This window comes from Equus caballus, chromosome 14 (genome assembly GCF_041296265.1).
Source record: "Equus caballus isolate H_3958 breed thoroughbred chromosome 14, TB-T2T, whole genome shotgun sequence".
Taxonomy (NCBI): Eukaryota; Metazoa; Chordata; class Mammalia; order Perissodactyla; family Equidae; genus Equus; species Equus caballus.
Window position 1 is genome coordinate 89,422,723 of NC_091697.1, and position 26,680 is coordinate 89,449,402.

General features: G+C 35.8%; 1 protein-coding gene across 29 annotated transcripts in view; it reads left to right on the forward strand.

Annotated features, from left to right (window-relative positions):
* MCTP1 (multiple C2 and transmembrane domain containing 1) overlaps window positions 1–26,680 on the forward strand; it is a 499,995-nt gene that overhangs the window by 328,730 nt on the left and 144,585 nt on the right. For all 29 annotated transcript variants that reach the window (XM_023617967.2, XM_023617972.2, XM_023617969.2 and 26 more), the window contains 6 exons: window positions 68–161; window positions 18,566–18,668; window positions 20,386–20,488; window positions 20,818–20,919; window positions 21,299–21,373; window positions 23,351–23,470. In XM_023617967.2, the coding sequence (XP_023473735.1) occupies window positions 68–161; window positions 18,566–18,668; window positions 20,386–20,488; window positions 20,818–20,919; window positions 21,299–21,373; window positions 23,351–23,470 (597 nt within the window). The remainder of the gene's footprint in view (window positions 1–67; window positions 162–18,565; window positions 18,669–20,385; window positions 20,489–20,817; window positions 20,920–21,298; window positions 21,374–23,350; window positions 23,471–26,680) is intronic.

Genomic DNA, 26,680 nt, shown 5'->3' on the forward strand with positions numbered 1-26,680 from the left:
TTCTCAGCACATTCTTTGAGACCCTCTGGGACCTTTCTTGTCTAACACTGATGTTGGGGTCTTTCAGAGCCCATTGCGGATATTCCACAACCTGAAAGATGTGGGATTTCTCCAGGTGAAAGTAATCAGAGCAGAAGGGTTAATGGTCGCTGATGTCACAGGTAAGAAATGATGCAATTCTCCTATCGCATATATATATCAAGCCGCATGTGAGATCTAGACCATTTAATGATCTAACCCTGCGTTTTATCTGACTGGATCATCAAAATATGTAATGTAAATACAAAGTTTCATTTATGTTTACATATTTACAAAAGTTTGATCTTACAAAGATTTACCAACCACCTCATTTTTCTACTGTGTCTGCTTTTTAAAAGAAAGGTGATATATTAAAAATAAACAATAAAAAAAAGTAAAATAACTTTGAATTGTTGCCTTCTCCAAGGTTCAGCAAACATAGTGGGAATATTTCTTCCAGATTTCATCATTTTGGCATTTTGAAGTAATGCTATGTCTTCTCTCAGACAGTATAAGTTTTCCTCCGATGATATCATAGTATCAACACTTGTAATTCAAACATGCGTGAAATCCGTTGCATCGTTCACAGAAAAGTTTAGATGCATGATACTCAATTACTTGGCATGAACTCTTGATATTTGGGTTGCTGATCCAATTCCTTAGTTGTCTAAATTCCTTAACACGTTCCAGAGATAATTCAGGATCTAAACTAAGTATCTAGATTGTTCTAAATTTTTTAAGCCAAGAAATAGGCCTGTAAAAACACCAAAATTAGTCTTGTCTCGTAAAGCTTCCTGATTTGAATATTGCTGTTTCTACAACATATTACTTAATTGGCTGAGGGTAGTTATTTCATCAATTTCCAGAATTAAATCATCGTTTTGAATTTGCAACTATGTGATCATTCTTTTATTGTTTAATTTCATAAGGATTTGGGAGATGTTTGTTCCATTCCTTAAATTTTCCATCTCAAGATGGATAGTAAATAGGACCAACTTGACCAATTTTTGTGCAAATTTCACTGTTCCTGAAAGAAAGTATCTACTCAATATTTGGGAAAATATGCTTACCATTGTAAATGTTTGGGAAGTTGACCCGAAAAAGGTAACTTTGAAGGGGAGAAATGTACTTTTTCTACCATCTAAGGGCTTGCAAATGCATTACATGATCACTGGTACCCTTCTTTAATTCATTAAACAGAATCAAAACTAAATTAAAAGATCACATGCCTTAAAACTAAAATAGTAGATATCTGCTCCAAAATGACAATATTTTTAAAATTTGCATAGTATCACATGACTATTTATTGTATGACAAAAATAAAAATGTTGAGAGCTTACAGTTTTTTTTAAAGAGGTAATTACCAACTCATTTGTAACCTAGAAGATAGTAACAACTGTTGAATATTCTTTCAAAATAGGCATACCTGAACATACCGGGTAATTTGTAATCTTTTTGCTTGTGTGCTGTCTTCGCTCCTTGTACTAAACAATTAGTGAAGGTTAAGTTTACTTTCTTTTTTATTTCTGGTGTGGTTCTAATCAAATTAATCTGGGCATGAAAATTTCTCTTTTTTTTTTTATTAAGCTGCATTTATTATTAGAACTACCAGTCAATGTGAATGATTGACTAACTGCTCTTTTTTTGTTCACTTTGGACATTAAAGACTGGACTAGCGACACAGTATTGCTTTTACGCTACAGAGGTTATGCCTAGCCCCTGCTTCCCAACAGCAAGTAGATTCAGGAAATCACAGCAGTGAAATTCACTGTCATGGGAGACAGCTTCACTTTTCTTTGGGCTTTTCTGTAGGGAAGGGGAGCACCCAGTGTTAGGCTGAAAACATCTCAAGACAGGGAGAAAAACCTAAATAATCAGTATCTCAGAGGGCACCTAAGGACTAAGAACTGTCACGGGACATTTATAGTGGGCACAACGATTTCTCATAGAAAACTTCAAGTCCCATTTACTTCAAAAGCTTAGATACCTACCCATTACACAAGTTGAGTGCAGTTATATAAGTTTGTCTCTCTTGGAGAGAAGGTGTCATTGTTTTTAAAACTTCATGAATATGCAAACTATGTTAACCCACTTGGCCTATATACCACTATGGAAGCTAAAGTATATGTTCTTTCAAAGCTGGAAAAAATAGATATATTTCTTTGCTAATGGTTTATGTAAATTAATGTGAATAACGATAGCCTTTTCCCTAGGGATTCAATAAAACAATTTTGATTTGATAAAATGAACTTTAATTGGGGGACTACTAAATAACAGATTTTCCATTTTTTCCCTCCAGTTTTAGGGATATAAATCTAATGATTCCTCATTCCACACTGCCCTTATAATCTAATGTGCTCTGAATTGAACAAGAGAGATGTTGAACTATTCAGGTGCAAGAGGATAATTCAGTCTTTGACCTTGCTCACTCTTGGACCTTTTGTGGTCTTTATGACATTTGTGATGGTGGCAGAAACTGAGGACCATATATTTAAGTCAGAAATGTCTGAATATACTACCAATTTTTAAAATAATCTTTACTTCTGAAAAGGATAAATATTTATATGTACACTAATCCTTCCTAGTCTTTATCATTAAATTTGGGACACAAATAAGCTTCTTGTAGTCTTTGTCTCCTACTTGTTCAAAGAACTTTAAAAAATATGTTATACATCTCAGTGGATAATCATAGTGAAGCTCTACAAGACATTAAGCAACAGTTTGAAAAAAGGAAATTGAATAAATAGTACTGTCTTCAACTACTCAAGTTAGCATCCATTTAGGAGTGTTACGGATGGAGAAGGGAAATTTTAAAATCACCGATAACTCTCTGTGCTAAGCAAAGAATATTTTCTGACCTGGTATAAATGAGGCTATGACAATAAGATGCTTGATTGGCTTCAGAACACTTTTTTTCTAGACAAGTTTAACGAGACAAACTTATATTTGACCAACTTTAATCTAATTTTAAAATATTTTTAGTGATCCAAACATAAAGTTAAACTTCCCTAATTTAAGCAAAAAATTTTAAATTGCAATATTCCATCATTTAACATGAACACAAGAAGAAGATTCTATAATCTTTTAAGTAGCCATCAATCTTACTACAGTTACAAAGAATTTTTTCCTTTCAAAATGTAAAATTTTTCTTTTGTTACAACACATTCATTGTGAAACATTGTGATACTGTATTAACTCTGTGTGAATAAAGAGCAATTGAGACTCTCTTTGAATGAGTGAGTATAAAGCACAAATTACTTTTTAATGAAACCCTCAATTCTTTCCCTTTCGACAAAAAGCCTATAGCCTTGTTCAGCTGAACACTACTACAGTAGGTCACTTCAGTTAAGCCCCTAATAAACTGTTGATAGTCGAGGGTAGTTTTTTCTTCAGTCTCAATAGCCCAGTGTTGGACAGTGCACTTCAAATCATTAAGGTTAATACAGATTTTAAAAAGAGATTAACTCTGGTGGTTAAGGCCTCAATTTACAACTCCCACACATACACATGCATTGAGCAAAGCACAAGAGTGGATTGAAATTTCAGTCAAATTGTGGGCAGCCTTTCACAGCCTGAGAAAGTGGTACTCTGGTTTTCAAAGTTGGTCAGCTAAACTCTTCATGAGGGAAAAAGTTCGATAGTTGAAAAATACTGCGCAGTACAACTTACTTACCTTTCAGCTAACCCATGAAAAGGTTAATGCCTCTCTGCACCATCAAAGCAAAATCTAGAGATGTCTGGCCCTGTGTTCACTGGGGAAGATTCGCTCTACCACTGAATCAAGTGTTCCTTAAAACTGGACAGATTGTGAGGAGAGAAAGACCAGTGAGGGGAAAAAAATTTCTTTTTGGTAATGGGAAACAGTTCATGTGGGAATTTTGTCTTTTCTAGCTTCTAATTATTCTTTTTCTTGGATGGGGCCTAATTTCTGCTTTCAACAGAACATTTAAAGTCTTCTATATTGAGTGAGGCTTTCTTTGCAGAGTATTTAGACCTGGCCTATTGGTTCTTTCAAGTTCTTAGAGAAGAAAGAGAAAAGGGTTCTTCTCCTCGGCCCCTCCCCTTCATTTTCCCCTGGGTTGGGTTTTTTTTTTTTTGAGCTCCCTAGGAAGAGGTCACAGCCTCCCCAGGGACACCAGCCACTCAGTTTCAGAAACAGTGATTTGGGAAAAGTGTGACATCCTTTCAAAAGCTGCCCCACCTTTTCACTGTATTAAAAGGTACACTAATATAAAACTCCATCCCAGGTGAACTGATCTCTCAAATTAATGCACCATCTCTTTCAGGAAACAATAGACGGAGAGGGAGAGAAAAAGGAAAAGAGGGAGAGAATTTTACAATTAACATAATCTGTCACTGAGATAGTCCCATTAAATGAGCATATCGTTTTCTAAAACAAGGCTCAGCATAAAGACTTGCAACTCACCAGCCCCATAGTCTGCAAACCTACTAGTTATTAAGAGAGATGTTTACTACCCCTTTATTTGCATAGACTTTTCCCATGTTTTTCTTTAGGAAAACTGTCTTCATTGTTGGAAAATATTTAAGTAACAAAACAGCAGAAAAAGACATGCTACAGTTTTTTTATCAGCTTCCGTGAGAGTCTTATTATCTTAAGAAATAACAGTTAGCAGCTCAGATTCATTAGCAGAGCTAAATTTAAGCCCCATTTGACAGGCTGCCTAGAAAACATTTTGTTTTGCTGTCTGTGGGCTTTAATTAAGATGTGTTCAATTTCAGTCCTCTTCAGTCTAGCCCCCCCACCCCTCCACTGCAACTTGCTGTGTCACAGACCGGCGATCAGACACTTTTAGATGGTCCGGCCCATGACTTTGACCTTCTGCGCAGTCCGGCGTTCCCTGGGGAACCGTTCAACTCATGAGGTCTGATTTCACACTTCCAGGATGCCTCAGCTCTCTTAACAATGACAGGGAGACAAAGCCCTTTAGAGCAGGCCGCATGGGGACTTGTTTAAATTGGAAACCAGAGAGGAGTCAAGGAACAAGGTTATGGGCTACAGAATAGTGCTTTTAATAAAGAGCTCACAGCTCGGGCTCAGCTCAAAGAGGTCTACCTCTGTACAATTAATTGAGCCATTTATCTGGAGCATCTTAGGCCTCTACTTTCTCACAGAATTGCGTGGTAAATATCAGCTAAGAAGCAAATGAGATATGCATGAAATGAATTTTAACACTTTGATTACTGTGCCTCCAGTCTTCATTAAAAGTAAATTTATTTGTATTTCTGACCTCATTATCAGTCGACTGCCTGCATTTTTATTGGTTCCTGTGATTTCCAGCATGAGTGTGTCATGAAGGTATATTTTATAGAGAGATTTGGATTTATTATTCTTGGTATTTTCCCTGAACATTATGGGTCTATTCAGAGAAAGAAAATGAAAAGGTAGCTGTACTGAAAAAGGCGAATCTGTTCTTTGAAACTTTTATATACAGTTGGAGAAATGCCAAGCACATATATATAACATTGACAAGATATTATCCATTTAAAAAATTAACTTTTTGTGGGTTACTCAAGCGAATTGCATAAGATATTTGCAGTTGTTGCTTGAGTGGCCCTCAGAATACAATAGCTCTACTGGAAAAGTAGCTATGTTGCTTCTTTGATAGAATTGTAGCAGTTTGAATTTTTAATAGTAATTGCCTTTAATGGCCATCATCACACTTAATAACACTGATGGTATCTGATAAATGCAGCCTTAGATTTTACGATCATTATTTAAAACCTACATTGGAAGAAGAGGAAATATATATCCTTTAAACTCTCCATTGAAAGTATATATAAAATATAAGGGAACTCCTTCGTATTTGTAAATTATCAAGGGTAAAATAACTTACCAAATAAAAGGGGGTTATGTGTGGATGTCATTCTTAATTTTTAACCTTTCACTATCTTAAAATCTTACAATTATAATCTTACATTCTTATAATCTTAAAATTCTTGAACCATAAAACCAAAGTCTTACACAAAATGTATTGGAAATTTCCCAAGTCAAGTATTCTTTATTTCCATATATAACTTAATGTTGGCCCTATTTGCTTTTTAATAATTAAGCTTGTAGAAGACTATTAAGCAGATAATATGCTTTGAGAAGAAATTTGATCCAATTTGTAATACATCAAAAATATCCATCACCTGACATTATTATTATTATAATATGCCTAGTTAGAAAACAGTATTACACAGGTACATGTTCAATGTCTTCTACTATATAAATCTCTTCCTTAAGAATGAGACTAAACAAACAAAGGCATCACTAGGAAAGAAAGCAAATCATTGCTCTTCATTCTTTTATGTCATCATATCTCACATAGAAATAGAAGTTGTCTCCTTTTAGTAATTGCATCTTTTAAAAAACTAAATCATATTCTAATTATAGAAATACATTAATGTTCCTCTAAAACCGAACAGTTAATATCAAATATTTGTGAAAAGAGGAATTAAAATAATAATTTAACACAAAGGCTGGTAAGGCCTGAGTCTGAACTAGTGTTTTACAGGGAATTACAGAAATCGTGTGTGATTCATATGCAGGTCACATGGTTAGAAGACACTGCTCTGGAAGAATAGGTGGGATGACAAAAGAGCTTAATAATTGGGTTTGATATGCTCTAGAGGTGAAGGACTATGGGCTGAGAAAGTGGTGGTCCCACTATCAATGGGAAATGAGGGGAAGAGAAATACTATAAAGTAATTAATTGAGTGCTGTGGAACTGAGATTACAGAATGATCCTTTGAGTAAAGAAATAGAGAATTGCCGACTTGGCTTGGAGGGCTAGCTCTAGGATTTTGCCCAGTGCTTGAAGAAATGCTTTCAGTTGCTAGAATCATTGTTTAACATTAAACCATTATTTATATTTTGGTACATGAGGATATAGTTGTGTAAATAAGCAATGCATTTTCTGGAACAATGGATTGTGGAAATTCTTCAGAAAGTGTTTGGATTTAACTAGGCTTTTTTTAAAAAAAAATCTTATCACAGGAATATTTGAGTTATATGATAGTATGGTTAGACTCATAAGTGACTAAAGGATTAAACCCAAATGGTGATTATATTAAAGGATTGGTATCAATGGGCGTGCCAAGTAGAGGAAAACAGGATTTGGTCCTTGGTCTAACTATTCAACCTATTTGCTGATGACTTTGAGGAGATAATTGACTGCTTCCTTATCAAACTTGCTAGAAAGAATAGTTAATTCATTTTATATGAGATCAATATATGCATACAATTTGTATGTATTTATATATCTAACCTTATAATATGGATAATATATATAAAATGTATATAATTACTTATATATATATATATAATTAACAGACTGAAATAATAGGCTTAGCTCAACAAGATGAACATTAAAAAGTATGAATAAAAAGTCTTACCTGAGTACAAAACAGTGTTGTCTTGCTTTAAGAGCAGAAAATATAGAAAAGATTTTAGGGTTTGAATTGAATTCAAGCCCCATGAGAGTGAATTATACATACATCAACTTTGTTACATTGAATAAAAGGAAAATGTTGAGAATGATACTCTCCTCTGGACTTGTCAGACATATGGCATATGAATTCAGTTTTGGAAGCTACTCTTTAAAGAAGGACATTGACAAACTAACCAGAATATATTCTCAATTGGGATATCTGGCATTTTAAAATCAATTCCATTGAAAATAGCTCATGGAAAATGATATTAGCAATAATAGTGGCAACATTTATTGTGCCTTTATCATGTGTCAGACACTAGTCTGAGCTTGGTACAGGGTTAGCACAATTAATCTCACAACAATCTAATTAGGTGCTGTTGTTATCCCCACTTTACAAATTAGAAAACTGAGATGTGGAGAGGTTAAGTAATGTGTCTACATTATTGGGTTGGGAAAACACTGTGACAACGGCTTCCACTCTTCCTGCTTGCAGTCTACAGCAGCAAAGTGGACTCCACATGCTCTCAGTTAACTGAGTTCTAACGTCAAATCTTAGGCAAGTACATCTGACTGGTGCAACCCAAATCACTCCTGCAACCCTAGCTGCAAGGGAGTCCAGAAATGTCACTTTGTCCTTTGAGGTCAAAATTCAGGAAGAGGCACTAGAAAGTAGTTTGAATAGATGCTCAGCAGGCCATCTACACTCTCCAGTGCAGGAGGGCAAGTATCAGACATTCGTAAGAACTCTCTAAGTGACAGATGCTGTGCCCCCACTTTAGACCCATTATTTCATTTAAACTTAAAAATTACTGCAGAGGGCAAATCATAGCATAGATAAAAGCTACAGAGACATAATTTTGTGTGCAATGTTGAAGAAGTATTTCCCAAAAATTATAATTGCCAAAAATAGACCAGAATATTCCTGTGGAGGTGGTGATTTCCCCATCACTGGAACTGTTGAAGCAGAGCCTATGTGACCGCCTGGTTGCAGAGAGGGTTCAAGTGCTAGATGCCTAGATGAGCTTTTGAACTTGGCCTCCAAGGCTTCTTTCCCAGCCCTCAGAATCTGAGATCCTGCAGTAGGTGCCAAGATGAATAACAGACTCCTGAATGTGTAGATACTTTGTAGAAGAGAAGTAAAGAAACAAAGATATTATTCTAAAGACAAGACTGGACACATGACAGTTTTCAGTTTTATAGCCTAAGAGTATAAAAAGGACTAATCACCTAACACAGCACTTAATTTTTTTTAGTCTAAAGAATTTTGTTTCACTGCAAAAACATCTCTTCAGCTGGTTAATTTACGTATAGGGAAGATTATGTGAAACCTCATGCTTTTCTGTGAAGAGTCTAATTGAATATATATTTACTGGAGGTCCTAAAGTCTCTATGAGGGCTTGCAAAAACAAAGGAGGTTATAATATATTTTTATATGTACTCATTTTAGACCAAACAACTTTTCTATTTCTAATCTTGTAACAAGTCACTTGCATATAGTTTCTATATTAAATATTAATTGAAAATAAAGTCTTTTAATGTGTTTACCATAATTTATCTAAACTCTTAAAAGCTTGGGCATAATTTCTTCATAGCCTCTCCTCATTTTATAGATCCCATAGTGTCCCTTTTATTTCTTTTCCAGTTTCTTATCTGTCTTGTTTTATTTCCTGTTGGTCTGTCATAAATTTTGAGCTTCCCAGCACATACCAAGACAGTTCACTTCTGGACTCAGGAATGCATCTAGTTACACAGAAACTATAAATATTCTTTTGCATCTAGTTCTAGATCCCAAGGGAAATAAACTCATGTATACGTTGAGCTTTTTTTCCATTGCTGTCAGTCATGGTCCTCAAAGTGTGGCCCAGGACCCTCTGGGGATCCCCAAGACCCTTTCAGGGATCTCTGAAGTCAAAACTATTTTCATAACAATACGAAAATGTTATTTGCCTTTTTCACTGTCATTCTCTCATGAGTGTACAATGGACTTCTTCAAAGGCTACATAATGTTTGATCATTCTGATGTTAATGTGCCATGGATCTATTTTTGTTATTTTTGAAAGAAAAATAAATAGTTTTACATGTTTTTATTTTTAGTTTCTAAAATGGTAAATTTTGATTGCCGTAACCCATGTAAACAAAAGTGGTAGATCCTCCATAATTTCTAAGAGTTCCTAAGACCAAAATGTTTAAGAATTGTTGCTGTGGGGCAGTGTGGGGGAGGAAAGTATTACACCCTTGGGTATTTTAGAGATTTGTGGGGGAATTTAGTTGTCACAATGGTTGGGGAGCGCTACTGGTGTTTGGTGGCTGGGAGTTGGGGATGTTGATTGTCTTACAAGGCATTAGACAATCTTAAATAGTGAAAAGTGTCCCGTGTCCTGCATGACCAAATACAGACATTGATACAAGTTTAAAATCTGTTGCATGATTATCTAAGCCTAGATAGCATCCTGAAATATGTATTATTTACTCAAGCCTTACAAATGCTGCCATTTTACACAGTAAACACCAAAGACCTGAGGATTGCCTCCAAGGTGCTTCATGATGTGGTTCCCCATTGCTCCTCTGACATGCTCTACTCTTCTTCCCGTTGCTCACCATGCCCGCGTCAGGGTCCCTAAGCACACCAGCCTTTTGCTCTAGCTCTTCACCCTGCCCGGAACGCTTTTCTCCAGATGTCCACTCGACAACTGCTTCAGTTCCTTCAGTTCTCTCAGACCTCAACTTCTCAGTGAGGGCTACTGGACCACCCTAATTAAACTGATATACTGTGCCCCTCCCCAACACTCTTCAAACTCTTTATCCTGTTATATTTTTTTTCTGTTTTCCGTTAACATGTATCACTCTCTAACAGACAATGTTATCTGCTTATTAATTATGTTCAATATTTGTTCTCTTTCTCCTCCCTTCCCACTACAAGTCAACTCCAAGAGAGCAGGGGCTTTTCCTTTTTTTGTTCATATGGCCTGGCACCTGTAGGCACTCAACAAATATTTGTTGAATAAATCAACACATGGTTTTATTACAAATACCTTTCTATTTAGTCATCCCTTATAATGCCATTAAGGCCTTATACTAAGTTTTGAAACCACGTATGGGTTAATTTTGTTTTATTTCAGAATAGTAAGGAGGGCATTACAAAATCTTCAATATGAAAAATGATTTATTAGATCTCATCGACTGAGAGCCACAACTCTAGGGGGTCAATTTTCCTGCCACAATGAAACCTGCTTGTTGATTTAGTGAGAAAAGAGAAGCCCTATTATTATTACTCAGACCCAGTGGGAATCTGGTGAAGAGTGTCAGTCAGTGTAATTCTACCAATCAGATGTTTAAAATATGTTTAAGTCAGTTGATGAAAAAGGCTAAGGTCAAAACCCCTCTTCAGTAATGGGGAAGGATTAGAAGATGTCTCCAAAATACATTGCTTTGTGTTTTTGTGGACCCCATGGAATTCCTCAACTGTAACATTGTTATATGTTATGATTAGAATTCCAGTTTATAGAAAGCATAGATGGCAACCTTGATTATAATTTAAAAAAAAAAAAGACAAAGGATAGCCATTTCAAGCTGTGGCAACTGAGGAAATTAAACCAAAGAGCTTAATTTGTGCAACGTAGGCCCAAAATAAAGGCTCCCTTTGGTATGAATTGTTTTCCATGCTGTTGAAAGCCTTCTGTGTTTTCAGAGATGTGGCAATAAAGAAATGGTCACTGGGTACCCCCGACACACACACATTTTTATAACACATCACATCCAGCAAACTGTGCTACTTATCAGCAGCACAATGCCCTGGACAAAGCCCACCACTGATGGATCGGGATTGACTTTCTATTCTGGGAGCAAGAATATCATTCAGTATCTTTTGAGCGACTCTAATACTCAAACCAGTAGTTTGCACAAACTGAAGTCATCCCCTTGCCCACAAAACAGGTAGCAAGCAAGCAGGGGTGTTGCCGACTTTCCCACAGTTCTTTATAAATATGTCAGTGCTGTGACCTCAAAGGGCAAGGGCTAAGAGTGAGAGAGAATTAACCAGTCAGTGCACTCGTTTAATCCTCAGTGCCGTTTTGAAGATTGCCAGAAAAGATGCCCAGTGGAGACAATTCTGACGTTTGTTTTTATTGTCATAGGAATGGCTTTTCACCATGAGAAGAATTGAGGTAATAGTGTATATGCTTTAAAATCTGTTACAGGTTTAGTTTTATGAGGGTAAAAGAGTCTCTTTCTAATTTTAATTCCCTTGAAAGATTTTTTTTTCTTATAAAACTCCATACAAAAAAAAATAGCCATTAGTATTTAACTAGATTATGGATAAATGCATCAGTCCTAACATAATATTTTTAAGTATCTATTTTATAGTAGTTACGTAACATATATCTAGGTTTTTGTGTTATAGGGACTCTATTATAGAGATAAACAAATAAATTTAAGCTAAATACTCCTTATGATAAATTGTTATAGTCTTCTTTTTATGTAATTGTCCTTCATTTCTAAAACTGCTGGTGATAGAGATGTGTAATCACCATAGATCACCAGGGTCATCTCCACTGGGGAAAAGTCTTCACTTCTTTTTCCCCTTCTGTTCTAGAGTTGGAGAATGATATGCCTCCTTCTCATTGCTCCCACTGCACCCTTCACTTACCTTTATTATGATGCTTACAGCCCTGCATTATAGTTGTGCATTTACATGTCTATCATGCCCACTAAATTGTGTGTGTCTTGAGAGCTGAACTATGTCTTAATCATATTTATAACTCTGGAGTGAGAAGAGCAGACACTCAATAAGTAATGAATGCCTCAAAAGGTATTCCTATTTCTCTCTAGAAAATTGTCAACATTGAAAATTCCCATGTTCTCAAGCAAGGCTAAGACTCTCTTCTAGCTGTCATAGTGGTTAATGCAATCAACACCACTGCCTCTGTCCTCACCCAGCACTGCTGCAATTTCTGTCTTGCATCCAAACCAAAAATCCCTAATTTCTTGCACTGCAAAGGAGAGGATAGGCACTTTTTAGTCAAAATGGTGGAAGTTAAGGAAGAGCCAGTTGGTACCCACAAGTATGCTTTAGTCTTATGACAATAACGAGTGAGAGGGAGAAAAGAGATTATATAACCTGTGTTCCCATACATTTAGACTCTTTAAATAGCCAAAAATTATCAGAAACAAAGTACACTTCAGTGTTGAATGCTGCCTTCATTCTCTGCTCTTCTAGCTATAGGGTATTGAATAAAACCATTATGGGGAGGCTGGCCCCATGGCCGAGTGGTTAAGTTCACGCGCTCCGCTGCAGGCGGCCCAGTATTTCGTTGGTTCGAATCCTGGGCACGGACATGGCACTGCTCGTCAAACCACTCTGAGGCAGCGTCCCACATGCCACAACTAGAAGGACCCACAGCGAAGAATATACAACTATGTACCGGGGGGCTTTGGGGAGAAAAAGGAAAAAAATAAAATCTTTAAAAAAAAAAAACATTATAGGGGAGAGCTTTGCATCCCTTTCTAGAGCTTTGCGGAATGTAGTGCACTTTCTAGACATCAATACTTCATCCTCTAGTCAACCCCACTCCTCAGATACTTCAGCAAGCACAGCAGCTTATCACAGGGTATAACTGGAATGATAAAAGGATGAAAGGAAGGAATAATTAAGGAGATAATTAATGGTTAGGTCCATCACTGGTATTTCTATGATTATTTTCATTTGTTTAAGCGGCACATAATCAAGGTTGTAAAATTTAGGAACTGAAAAGCCAGTCATTTAAAGCATCATTTATCAAACCAGATAAGCACATTAACTGTATGTAACCACTTCTTTAAAATAAAACTATAATGTATGCTTTTGAGTAGTAAGTTTACAAGATTTGATATTCTATGTTTACTATTATTTTCATTGAAATTGCTGTTAATTTTTAATTGCCCTCGAATCATGCAGTGGCAGAAGGATACTTTCTAAATTAGTCAAACATAACATAGTATGTGAAGACCTGATGTCGGCATTCATTACTGATAACTGTAAAAAGATAATTTTTTAAAAGGAAAAGATAAATAGAAGTTAAACATAAAATTGCCTGCTCTCTCCTTGCCTAGATTTTCCTCTTTGCCAGATTCTGGATATCCAGTCTCTATACTTTACTGAATACTTCTTGTCCTTGGAGAAAGACTGGCTTACCTAAGCTCAATGAATTGTTTTCCGTCTCCAAATAATAATATCAGGCATAATAGATTGTTAAGTATTGATACCTGCAAATCTTGTTGGTTCTATCTTCAAAATATATCCAGAATCTAACCACTTTCCATCATCTAGATTATTGCAACAGCCTCTTAACTCTTCCCCCTACCACCCCAGTAGCCCTCTCTCTATCTGGTCTCCAAATACCAGCCATCAGATCATGTCACATCTCAACCCAAATCCCTCCAGAAACTTCCCCTCCCACTTAAACTGAAAGCCAAATCTTACAGAGGCCTGCCACCCTCCTGTACATTTCTGACTATGTTATCTAACGATCCATTTCTCCAGTCACGCTGGCTTCCTGGATACTCCTAGAAACACTAGGCACAGTCACTTCTCTGACCTTTCCATCATCTGTTCCTCCAGGTAACCCAAGGCTCACTCCTCTTTCTCCTCCATTCCTTTGCTCATGTGTCACTTTCTCAGTGAGACTTTCTGTGGCAGCCCTTTTAAAAGTGGCACATACATACAAGCACCACTCATCGCCCTTCCCATTTTTATTTTTCTCCACAGTACTTATTGTCTTCTAAAGTACTATAAAATGATCTTATTCATTATCTGTCATCTTCCTCAATGTAAACTCCATGAGGTCAGGGCTTTTCCTATTGTTTTATGCATTTCTGTCTCCTCAACACATAGAACACTGCCTTGTACATGGTAAGCGACAAATACTTCTTTAATGAATGAATCTATAGACAAAACATTACCCAGCTCTTCCCATGTGTGGCCTACTAACTACTAAGATGTGGTACAGGGTAAGGTCTTGCCTAGTGGTTTACATTTAAATATAGTATTATTTAATTAAAGGAAGCAGCCAGCCCTGGTGATAGTGATTAAGATTCAGTGCTCTCACCTTCAAGGCCCAAGTTCAATTCCTGGTCAGGGAACCACACCACTCATCTGTTGGTTGTCATATTGTGGTGGCCATGAGATGCTATGATGCTGAAAGCTATGCCACTGGTATTTCAAATACCAGCAGAGACACCCATGGTGGACAGTTTTCAGCTGAAATTCCAGGCTAAAACAAACTAGGAAGAAGGAGTCTGGCCACCTACTTCCGAAAAAATTGGCCATGAAAACTGAATCAGAATTGGCTGGACAGCACTGACAACAAAATTAAAGGGAGCAAGGACGACAGGGATAGAGCAAGGTCTCTGAAGGTCAGATAGACCTGCATTGGAATAGCTCCACTGCACACAACCTGTGTGACCTGGTGAGTTATATAATCTCCCAGCCTCAGTTTCCTTATCTGTAAGATGGGGATAGTAAAAATACCTTTCTCATGGAGTAGTCATAAAAGCTTTTGAGCAAATGAATGTAAACATAATGTTGGGCTTATAATAAAATCTCAGTAACTGTTTATAACTATTATAGTAATAAGTAATGTAATTGCCCTTTATTTTCTAAATTTTTTTTGTAAAATATTTTACAAATGTTTGTTCTTTGGACCAGGAGATTTAGCTCAAGATGTGAGTTGTTTCCTGATACATTTGTACTTTGAAGCATATTATGACGTTTCAAATATTTATTTGAAATGGTATTACTAAAACTATTATTTACTAATGCCTTGCTAGTGTGCCAGACAGTCTGCCAGTTATATTCAAACTCTTACTGATGCAAGGGGCCATTACTGTCACTATTTTATGTACAAAAGAACAGGCCCAGGGTCATGGAGTGAGTATTTGATCCCAGCTTGTTCAGCCTCAGAACTTTAGGCCCTTTTCCCCAGACCACTGGCCCTTTTACTTTGAACTTCTGTGCCTTGCCCAGAGCTCTGGAAATACATGGAATATTTGAGGAGTCAAAGGTGTGGTGTAGCTCAAGTAAGAGGCCTAATGGGTCTTGAGACTGGAGATGAGGCTGAAAGATGATACTCTGTGCCATACAATGTGGATTTTAACCTATAGGCTCTGGGATGAGAATAAGTTTTCAGAGAAGTGTAAACTGACAGAATTTACGTGGATAGGTTTATGTCACTGACCACAGTTCAGTCTTTAATATGACCATAAGCACATTAAGAATAATAGACTGCAGATTGGAAAAAATCAATGTAAGTTAAAGCCACGTTAAATAGTAGTTTGGTCTAATCTTAGGCAAAAGGCTCTTTTTTTAAATGTAAGCACCATTACATTCTGCGTAGTGTCTAAGGTGGTCTCTCAAATATTATACTGCTTACCCATTTCGAATTGTAAGATAGGTGCAGATAGGAGATTATTTTTGTCAATGAAGGCTTGCCACTGGAATTTAGAATAGCAAAATAACTGTGAATGGGCTTCAGAAGGTGCTCAAACTGTTTTTGGTCTCTAGAGGTATAAAGCCTTTATTCCGATAGAAAAGAGTGACTGAGTGGGTAGGTAATGTGATAGATGGCTGATATTGGTTTGCTCTAGGAACGGTTTTGAGAAATAATCAACTAAATGGTAAGAAACTATGGATAGCCACAGCCTCATGGTCATAGGGTTTGATAAATGTATTAGTTTCTTAACAAGATATGAAAAGTCTTAAATGTTAAGAACAGATTTTGTTTCTCTAGGATCTTTGAGCCCATCACTGACACTAGCTCTTCTTTTATCAGCAAATAAAGATATAGTAACAAAGTAGGTGATGATTTGTGAGACTTTCCATGGGGTTGGTTAGAAGTATTGGAGACCTCTTACACAACTGAATACAATTCCTGTGCGGAAAGAATCAAGTAAAGATTTTCATCCTCTGCTTGTAGAAGTTTAAATTTTTTTCCCCATAGATATTGGTTTCTGGAGTTTGTTCTTGTGTTTCGCTGTTAGAGAAGTGGCGCAATTTTGACTGAGTCTATTGCACATGGTTGATCACTTGAGGGCAAGTAAAACCAAGTCAATTGAAATAGAATAGTAATGGAAGTAAAGCAGGTGAAAATGAGGGAACAAAAATGCCCAAAAGAGCTATCTGTATCTAGTCTTTGTTTCACTGAATTAACATGAATGTACATGCATATGCGAAAAATTCAGAGGAAATCCAAGGAAGACTGTGAGAGTTATACTTGTCTTTTAAGTAAATGTTTCCAGAGCTAATCATTTCATCTAAAGTTCTGTCTAAAATGAAAGTGAAGTAGCTACTCTTTTGACATGGATTCTGTCATAAATGTGGCTTGAATATTCTCTCTGCTTGTTATAGGTAGGTCTATTTGATCTGTCCAACCCTTTTATAAACTATTTGAGGTTGTAGTTTATGTCCTCTGTTCTTTTGTTCATACCATAGTACTCAGTACAAATCTACGTGGAAAGAAGATACTTAAAATGAGCCCTAAGAATAAGTAAGGTTTTGCAAACTATTTGAATCTACTTTTTATGCTTGTCCTTGAATTCTATGGGAGAAAATAAAATTGTTGATGTGACAAATAAAACCTATTACAATGTGTTTTAATGAACAAAATATTCTTTTTTGAATACTATCTCCCACGGTGTGTGTGAGCTTTAAATGAGAGTGGTAGAAAATAGGGCAAGAGGAATGAAGAAGGTAGGAAAAAAATTAATACAGATCCTAAGCCAGAGGTGAAATTTTCACCAGACCTCCAGGACTTTCAGTTTTCTATTCTTTATTGAAAATTATTCCCAAGACCAAAAACTGAAAAGACTAGTATAATGTTAAATTATGCAATTATCCTGGGGTATATGAGGCCACTGAACTAACACACACATATTAAATCTCTTTTTTAATATAAAATTAATAAAGTAAATTAAAGGTGAGTCAAAGTTTGTACAGCTCATTTTAAGAATTACAATATGGAAAGTAAATACACTGCTGTGTGGGAATACATAGCTTCTCCGTCACTGATAGCTAATGAATTCCTTCCTATTAAAATTTAATTGAAAATCTTCAGTGATATTTAAGCTTTCACAGAAGTGTAAACTACTGTGACTACGATTCACAATGCATTTAAAACAATTATTCTTTATCATTAAAGTTGATAATATGCACATTAACCTCTTATGTAGTCTAAATCAATATTGTAGTTTAAAAGATATGACCTCTGGACAGCTTTGTCTAAATATTGATTTCATTGTCATTTGTATAAGATATCCAACAAATTACATGCTGCACTAATATCATTAATGCTGGCCCCATAGAGCCTCTGACTTTATGGGTTCTTATAATACACATGACATTACAAAAATATTGAGGACATCACAAAATATAATTGCCGAATGGACGAGATTTGACCATGGCAGAGCAGAATGGCTGTGAATACCTGATAAATTCCAAATCCTTTACTCTCAGTGGACAGAACAAAATACTGCTCTTTAACATGCAGATTGGTTGTTGAAGTTAAGTTTCAAATGGTAGAATTTTTCTGCCTCGGAGGGTCTAATTTGGCATAGCTTGTGATGCCACAGATATTTCAGAAGAGAATCTAAAGTCAGATTAAAATGTAATTCTGCAATATAGCAGTTTCCCCAAAATAACCTTGCTTAGAAATTTCTATCACAAGTTACTAGTGAGTCAGATGAGTTAGAAAATACATGCATAAAAGTAAAGGGGCTGAACCTTTCAAACAGTCGTTACAGAATTACAAACTGAGGTAGGGATGCACATGCATTTCATTTTCCCTCATAATTGGCTGTTGTATTATTATTTTTTGTAAAAAAATAATTGCAAATTGAAATAACAGCTATGTAATTTACTCTGTTTTACTTTCTCCAGATTGTAAATTGCTATGAGTCAAAATTGTTAACATCGTCCAAATACATCTAATTCTATTTTGATGTTTTATTTTTTAATTTTTAAAATTGTACTTTACTTTTTGTTTTCTATAAAACTTTTTAGACAAGAAATACAGCCATGATCATGACACTGTGAACTGTGGGTGCTATGTATACTAAAAATGTTCCCCCCAAATCTCTTGTAGGTAAAAGTGACCCATTTTGTGTAGTTGAATTGAACAATGATAGGCTGTTAACACACACCGTCTACAAAAATCTCAATCCCGAGTGGAACAAAGTCTTCACATTGTAAGTCACCATTACCTTGAGCTCATTTTAAAAACGGTACTAAATGCTATTTATTTTTGAGATTTTGTGTGTGTGTTTATTCTTCACCGATTAACAGCTCAATGTATCTGGCCTGCCTTTGCTAGCAATGGTGAATTTCATAATTGCATTACCTTCCTGATAGTGAAACCTGGGGAAGGGATATGCCGTTTTTCTGTTTGCACAGATATTTTTTTTAAACTGTGCATTTTATATGATTTGACTAAGGATTTCGCTCCCATTAACTGAATTGCCATACTGCTTCTTCCTTTTATACTTTCTATTGAAATTCTCCCCAATAGCATTGACACCAAGGAGGACAAAGCTTTATTTGTTCCATTGCTCAAATCAGCAAACAATCCAGTCTCGCATTCGGCAGATGCCTTAGTTTTGGTTTGTTGCATTTTAGCACAATAAGGATATTAAGTATTGTCGTAGTTACCAAAACATCTTTTGAGTTAATTTCTCTTTTGTTTTAAAAAGTTTGTAAATCTTTTCGACCATGCACTGTAAAAGCTGCCGACTCTATACTATAGTATCTCCTACGTTTGTTTTTTTTTAAACTGGGCTTTAGAAATGAACTCTGAACAAAGGAAAACTCCCCAAACTTAAGGACTTCTTAAAAGTTTTCTAACATAGATTTATTTTTTTGTATATTTAAAACTGCTAAATTCCTCATTAATTTCTTATAATGTCTCTGCTTAAGAGCCAGTAACTAATCAGATTTAATTATCTGACCAATTTATCTTTAAGGAATTCCCTATTTTTATAAGAGATGAAAGCCTGGTCAGGGGACCCACACTCCTAAGAAGGTTGTGGAGGGTGTTTTTCTCTGGAATGCATAATTGAATGAATAGGTTTGATTATTATCAAAGCCATTAATTGATTGTGCCCTGATAAAGCCTCTTCTCACATGTGGCTGCAATCTTTCAATAATGAATACATTCGTTTTTTGTTTTCTCTTAATTCATGTTTTCTTGGTAAACAGTTTGATCAAAGAATAAATGCTGTCAACAACTGGGGCTTATTTTTCCAGAAACAAAAATATGAAGAATTTGCACAGTTGTTTATTAACATATATTGTCTTTGGAACAAAATGGAACATGACTTAATTTCTAAATCCTTGGGAGGTACAATAGCTATCAATGTTACATTTTCTCCATTCTGTTTTCTGTATTGGATAATTTTTACTATAAACCTAACAGAAATAACAATGTTTTGGTGAGAGCTATGAACAAAAAAGGAGATGTCCTATGATAATAAAAAAGAAAAGTTGTATAAAATATGCTGTCATGCTACTATCAAACCTGGTGGTCTTTAAGTGGGGGTAATAGGAAGATAGGAATTATTGTGATAATGAGAAAAAGGAAAAGTCTAAAAAACATCCGTGCCGCTTATTGATGTTTGTTTTTTTTACAATAACTTACTCTGTGCCCATCCAGATGGAAAACTATATTTCATTAAAAAATTACAACTTGAAATTACAATGATGTTCAAAGTTCCAGATAATAGAATCATCACTGTAGTCTACTAAGGTGCATTGTGGGAAATTCTGTCAGATACCAAGCTACCTTGTGTATGCAAACAGGATACATAAAGACACACACCAAGTCAGCTGGAACTATCTAAATTTTCAAAAGCGTTTTTGTTCTGATTCCCCACTGATGAAGTCTTTTTCTTACGTATATTTATTATGCAGCAACATTAAAGATATCCATTCAGTTCTTGAAGTGACAGTTTATGATGAAGATCGTGATCGAAGTGCTGACTTTCTGGGCAAAGTTGCTATACCATTGCTGTCTGTAAGTTTTATTCACCTGACGCACTGCTCTGTGTTGCTTTTGCTCAAGGAAAAAAAAAAACCCTCAGCTCTATATCTGTCATTTCTCAACCGAGGTCTGTAATAAGAACACTAAAAATTTTAACATACTCAATTCACGGCCATGTTGAATCCCATGATAGTTAATTTTTCCTGACAGACTTGATCCTGGTAATGAACAGGTACTTGTCAGAATTGCCACAGTTGTTTTGGGTTCTCTGTCAGTTTCAGCAGCTGGGGGTCAAAGGTCACTGAGGGAGTGTATTCAGTGGAGACCGCGAGACAGACGGCTGTCATGTCCTTTTCCCGCAGATTCAAAATGGTGAACAGAAAGCCTACGTCTTGAAAAACAAGCAGCTGACAGGGCCAACAAAGGGGGTCATCTATCTTGAAATAGATGTGATTTTTAATGCTGTAAGTCTTAACTTTGGCTTTTTTGTACTGCTAAAGAGTTCAGTTTCATGAAAGCTTTTGTTCCTGATTTGTAGAGAATTTCTGTCATTCCTCATTTTCTCTAAACCTTGATGTATCTTGGAGAATACGCTTCTGCCACTGCCTGGCACACCCACACTTTCTGTTATAGTTGGCGGCTGCCGTGCGGCTGTGCTGCGGCCGCTGCCTGCCGCCGTAAGGAATGGAAGCGCATGCATGTGCAACTGTATACATTTATATTTTATGAGCACAGCAGCCAGGACTTTGAAACTTTAGAAATGATTGCAAATTGAACTGCGTGAAAAACTTGTAAACATTTGTAATATATTAATCCATAACAGACACATATGTTGATGTATAGGTGAAAGCCAGCTTACGAACATTAATACCCAAAGAACAGAAGTACATTGAAGAGGAAAACAGACTCTCTAAACAGGTAAAAAGCAAGGAAAGATTAATCCCTCTGGGAAGACCTGATTATATCTGTAAAACATCTAAGTAAATTCAAATAAACTTTGGAGGCATGGAGGGGGGGAAACTATGGAATTTGGGATCATCTACTTATGTGAAATGGCTCTTTCTTTTCTTCTTTTTTTCCCCCCCTCTTCTCTTCCTTTCCTTAAAAGATCAAACAAGGACAATACCAAACTAATAAGTTGGATGGGGGTGGTCAGAAAGGAAAGGGGATATTGAGGCGCTGCGTAGAATGGATATGTAATCATGCGTTAGCAAAAGAATGATCATTTTGAACATAAAATACAATTTGATTGCCATGGAATGTGTAAATGAGAACACCAAAAGCTGAGGTTCAAATGTATGTCCAGACCACCCACAGGTATGATGCAGGTGTGTGGAAAGCGAGCCCAGCATAAACTCTTCCCTCTAATGCACAAGAGAGGGGGCTGCATCTTTTAAGAGAAACCTTCCTGTTAATTAGATTTTGACTGTGATCTTTTAGAAGGGAACTTTTATTGGCATTTTTAGCTAAGAAAATAGAAAATCAGCAAATCTGATTTTCCTATCATGAAGGAATTTTAAATTAGGCTTGCTATCTTGTAATTAGACTTGTAGTTTTAAATTAGGTTTGATATCAAGTTAAGAAAGAGTACTGAATTACCCCTTTAAAAAATATTTACTTCCGATTAACACAACTAAAATAAAATGTATTTGTTATGGCCATAAAGTTTACAGAACTCATTTGTGTGTTAAAGTATTTAATAATTTTCTGTACTGTTAGAAGACTAGAGATATCTTTGTTTTTAATCCAGTCAATTCACCATAAATAGTGGAATCTTTGGTTGTTTAAAGACAGTGCATGAATTACAAATGCAATATCTATCTAAATAGAAATACAGGTTACATTTTTCCACAATTATAGATAAAAGTGGCTCCTAAAGAAAAGTGATCGGGACCAAGAAGGAAAATAGGGAGACTCTTAACCTTGCCTGAAAGGAATATCATTTTTCACAAATTGTGAAAACTGATATGCATGTACATGCATCTATATTTATACATAGATGTGTATTTTTTCCATAGGACCTTTATATAGCTACTTCTTTAAAATACCAGATCAGCGTTGAAGTCTATTTGGAAGTAGCAAAATATTAACCTGCAGACATGTTGTTCTAATTATTAACATAGCTGCAAGTAATTTTTTGAACTATCATCTAGTTTATAGGCTATTCTTTTTATAGTCATTGTCATGCCTTAGTTTTAAATTTTAAATTTAAATTATATTAATTCTCACGTACTTTTTGGAGTAAAAGATTTTGTAAAGCACTTGGTTACCATAAATTGTTTCCTAACTCCAAAATTTTGAAAATGTAATGAGAAGATATAGGTTAAATTTATGGTGGGAAAGAGAGAGAGAGAGGGAGACAGAAGGAGAGGAAGTCTGATAATGATGGTAAGAAAGAGAGACTCCTACTAAAATGGTTTTCTATAATAAAGCAATACTTGACCGGTTTTTCTCTAAGATCCTAAATAAAAACATTCCAAGTTGTCCGCTTCACTTTGAAATATCTTGAAATTAAAGCATGTAAAGAATCTTAAAACCACGATAAGATTTAAGAGTTAAAAAATATATTTAATGTTCGTAGCATGTAAGTAGCAAAAAATATTTTTAATCTGTTCGAGATTTTTTTCTTTTGAACGAAGGTAGCCCAATCTACATGATAATATTATTTAAGAAAATATATTTAGCTAAGAAACTGCTCTTCTGATTCTGTTCTTTCCACTTTCTCCAGCAATACATTTTTTTTCTAACTTGTGAGCCAAATTGCTTGGTTTATTCTTACAACTTTATTAACTTTTTGAATCCTTTTTAAATCACGCTAAGCTTGAAGAATTTTGTAGCAAATCTGATGGGTTTTTAGTCTTGCAAATTCTAATAATATTTTCGTCTTCCTTACAGCTGTTACTAAGAAACTTTATCAGAATGAAGCGTTGTGTCATGGTGCTCGTAAACGCTGCATACTACGTTAATAGTTGCTTGGATTGGGATTCACCCCCAAGAAGCCTGGCTGCTTTTGTGGTATGATCATACTGTATTATTTACATTGTTATTCATTAAATTCAGTAATCATAGCTCCATGTTTCTGTGGCTATAGTAACAGTTATGTTGATGTGGCCATTTTAAAACTCCTATTTTAAGACTTGACTGGACAGATTTGCTGTGGGCAGGAAGCTGATGGATTGTTCAAGGTCTGAGTCCAAGAATACATTCCCCCCTCCTCAGATTTCCGGAACGCAAGACATCTCCGCCAATGTATAATTTTCTCTGTGACAGTTAAAAAGTAAATTTTACATATTGCATAATTCCAGATCCCAATAGCAGAGCCAAGAAAAGTCCTCAGTGTTAAAAAAAATTAATAATCTGGACCATCCTCATTTTAGCTGTATTGGTTCTATAGATATTTTTTCAAACTGTGAAAACCATTAGCAGGAGAATGCTAGTTGATACTACTTTAATATTGCACCAATTGGAAGTAGATGTGACCTATTTAAGAATTGTTTTATTATTTCTGAAATTTCCAGTTTTTAGAAAGGCACAAGTGAGAATTTGATAGATCCAAATAGTCCTCCAAGAATGTTCATCTAGTAGCCTTTTACTTTGCTTGTTTAAAAACTGCTGATGAGACCAACTTGCAAAACTAGAAAATCCAAAAGAATACTTTCCTCTGAGCTTTAACTTTAAGGGATTTTCTGCTCCCACATTATTTTTGCTTATTCGGGATTTCAGTTTCAAGTTTAAGTAGAGTCCTTCTTTTGAAATCCTTTATTTTATTGTCCTATTTTTAGAGTATGACTACGTTATGCTTCCTTATAGTTACCAGTTTAGCAGAGTATGACTTTATTATGGGGGCTTACAAGAAGAGCCTTAATTATAGTAACAAATCAACATTTAGTATTACCATTCAAATGAGGGGATGCACATCTGTTTAGTACTTTGAGGTCTGTCCTCCTCTCAGGCCTTGTATGGGACTTTCATTAATGTCTGAGCACATGGAACAAAGAGTGTGTATGTCCCTTTGTGTTGTAAGTTACCAGAAAGTTAGCCGGCCTGCTTCCCATAGACATGTTGTTGTCTCCTTAAAGAAAGCGACTGTCATCGTCAAGTTTTAGAAAAGAAAATCTGCCTCTTTCAATATTCTTTTATTTAGCTCTTTCACATAATAAATACATCAGGGTACTGTTAAACAAATTTTACTATGATTTTTCATTATCATAGAGGCACTTTGATGTTAATGAGGAAAAAATGATACTGAGTTTCTATGCATATTTTATGCCATTACTTCCAGGTTCCATGAGTCCTTGTAACAGGCAATAATATTCTGCCGAAAGAATCGTGCTGCCATCTTTGATTCACTCCTTCCAAAGTCATTCCCCACAGCCATTTGTGAAATTTGAAAACAGGGAAATCTATATAATTATATCGTTTGTTCAAGAACATTCATTTTGAAGGCTTTAACATTACTATGTGTTGTGTAAGTCTCCATTAACTTCATCTGGCTTCTAGAAGTCACTCATATAAATGAATTCAAGATGGCTGATTTTTTTCACAATTTCCTTCTGATTAAAAAAAAAATCAGACACTGAAATTCTGATAAATTTAGGTACATGTTCATGATAACACTTGAGTAATTTCACTGTAAGGGATTCACAGTTCATTGGGGAAGAAATGTAATAATATTTCTCTTAGCTGGTGGTCAGTTTCTAACAGACTCAGTTCAATGAAACACCAGCTGAATGCAAGACGCTTGCAGAAAAGTGGGAGAGGGCACAATAAGGGTAGGAAAAGGGACTGCTGACACTGATGGTGAACGAAGAGGCCACAAACCAAATGTGAACACACATTCAGAGTACTTTTGACAAGAAACAATAACATTAACTGTTTCATTGACAAAAGAAGGCACTGAATTACATTCTATTGAATGTGATGAACACAACACATAACAAAACCATATTTCACTTATCTGGACCTGAACTGGGAGTTCCATGAGAGTAGGAACGCTGCCTTTTTTTTTTTTCCAAAGATTTTATTTTTTTCCTTTTTCTCCCCAAAGCCCCCCCGGTACACAGTTGTATATTCTTCGTTGTGGGTCCTTCTAGTTGTGGCATGTGGGACGCCGCCTCAGCGTGGTTCGATGAGCAGTGCCATGTCCGCGCCCAGGATTCGAACCAACGAAACACTGGCCGCCTGGAGCGGAGCGCGTGAACTTAACCACTCGGCCATGGGGCCAGCCCCAGGAACACTGCCTTTTTTGCCCTGGTACCCCAGCATCACCTACAGAGTATGTAGCACTTGGTAGGCTCCCAATATAAATGGCTGTCTAAATCACTCGACCAACCAATGAACCAGTCAATCAATCTGAAAATATTTCTTATGTGGTGAAACCCTTTATTCAATGATGCCAGATAAATAAGGGTTTGCTCTAATAAAGCTAGTTATTAAATGATGATGGGCATAGCTTAATGTAGTTGTAGCAATTTTCCCTAGACCTTCCATTTAAATTCTAAACTATTTCATAATCTTCTATCAATCATCTATTTTAACCTCAGATTAAATTCTAGTACAAAAAGATCTTTGTATAATAATAACGACGAATATTTATTAAGCATTTGTGTGCCAGGGAACTGTTTTTGGGGCATTTTCATGCACTAATGAATTTAATATTCCAAACAACCTCATTATTGTCCCAATATATATTATTTTCCCAATATATATAGGAAGAAACTGAGACACAGAAAAGTCAAGTGCCTTGGCCAAAGCCACACAGCAGGTATTATTTCCTTTCTAAAAGAGCTTTTAAAATATATGTCTATAATCTTAATATCATAACAATTCAGAAAAAAAAAAACTTCTGTAGGATTTTTATTCACCTTGTAGATATTAAAGGATATGAGTATTTAAAAACGAAATGTTTCAAAGATCTCATTGAATAACCAGAGCCTTTTTAGGCCAGTTTATTGAAAAGAACTGCTTTCCATTAGAAGACTATGAGCAGCACCCCATTGTTACAAACATATTGTTCCCATCATTCCCTGTTGATGGACCATGGGTCTATTATTATAATATTGGTTCCACTTGGCCCACTTTTTCATAAATGCAGCTGTTTCATGGAGCACATGTATTTGTACCATTATGCGGATGGTTTTAGGCCCCAATCAGTAACCTTTATGATGTTTAAGTGCCTTTTTTCTATTCCGTCTTATTTTTCTTTTCTAATTTACTATCCAAAAA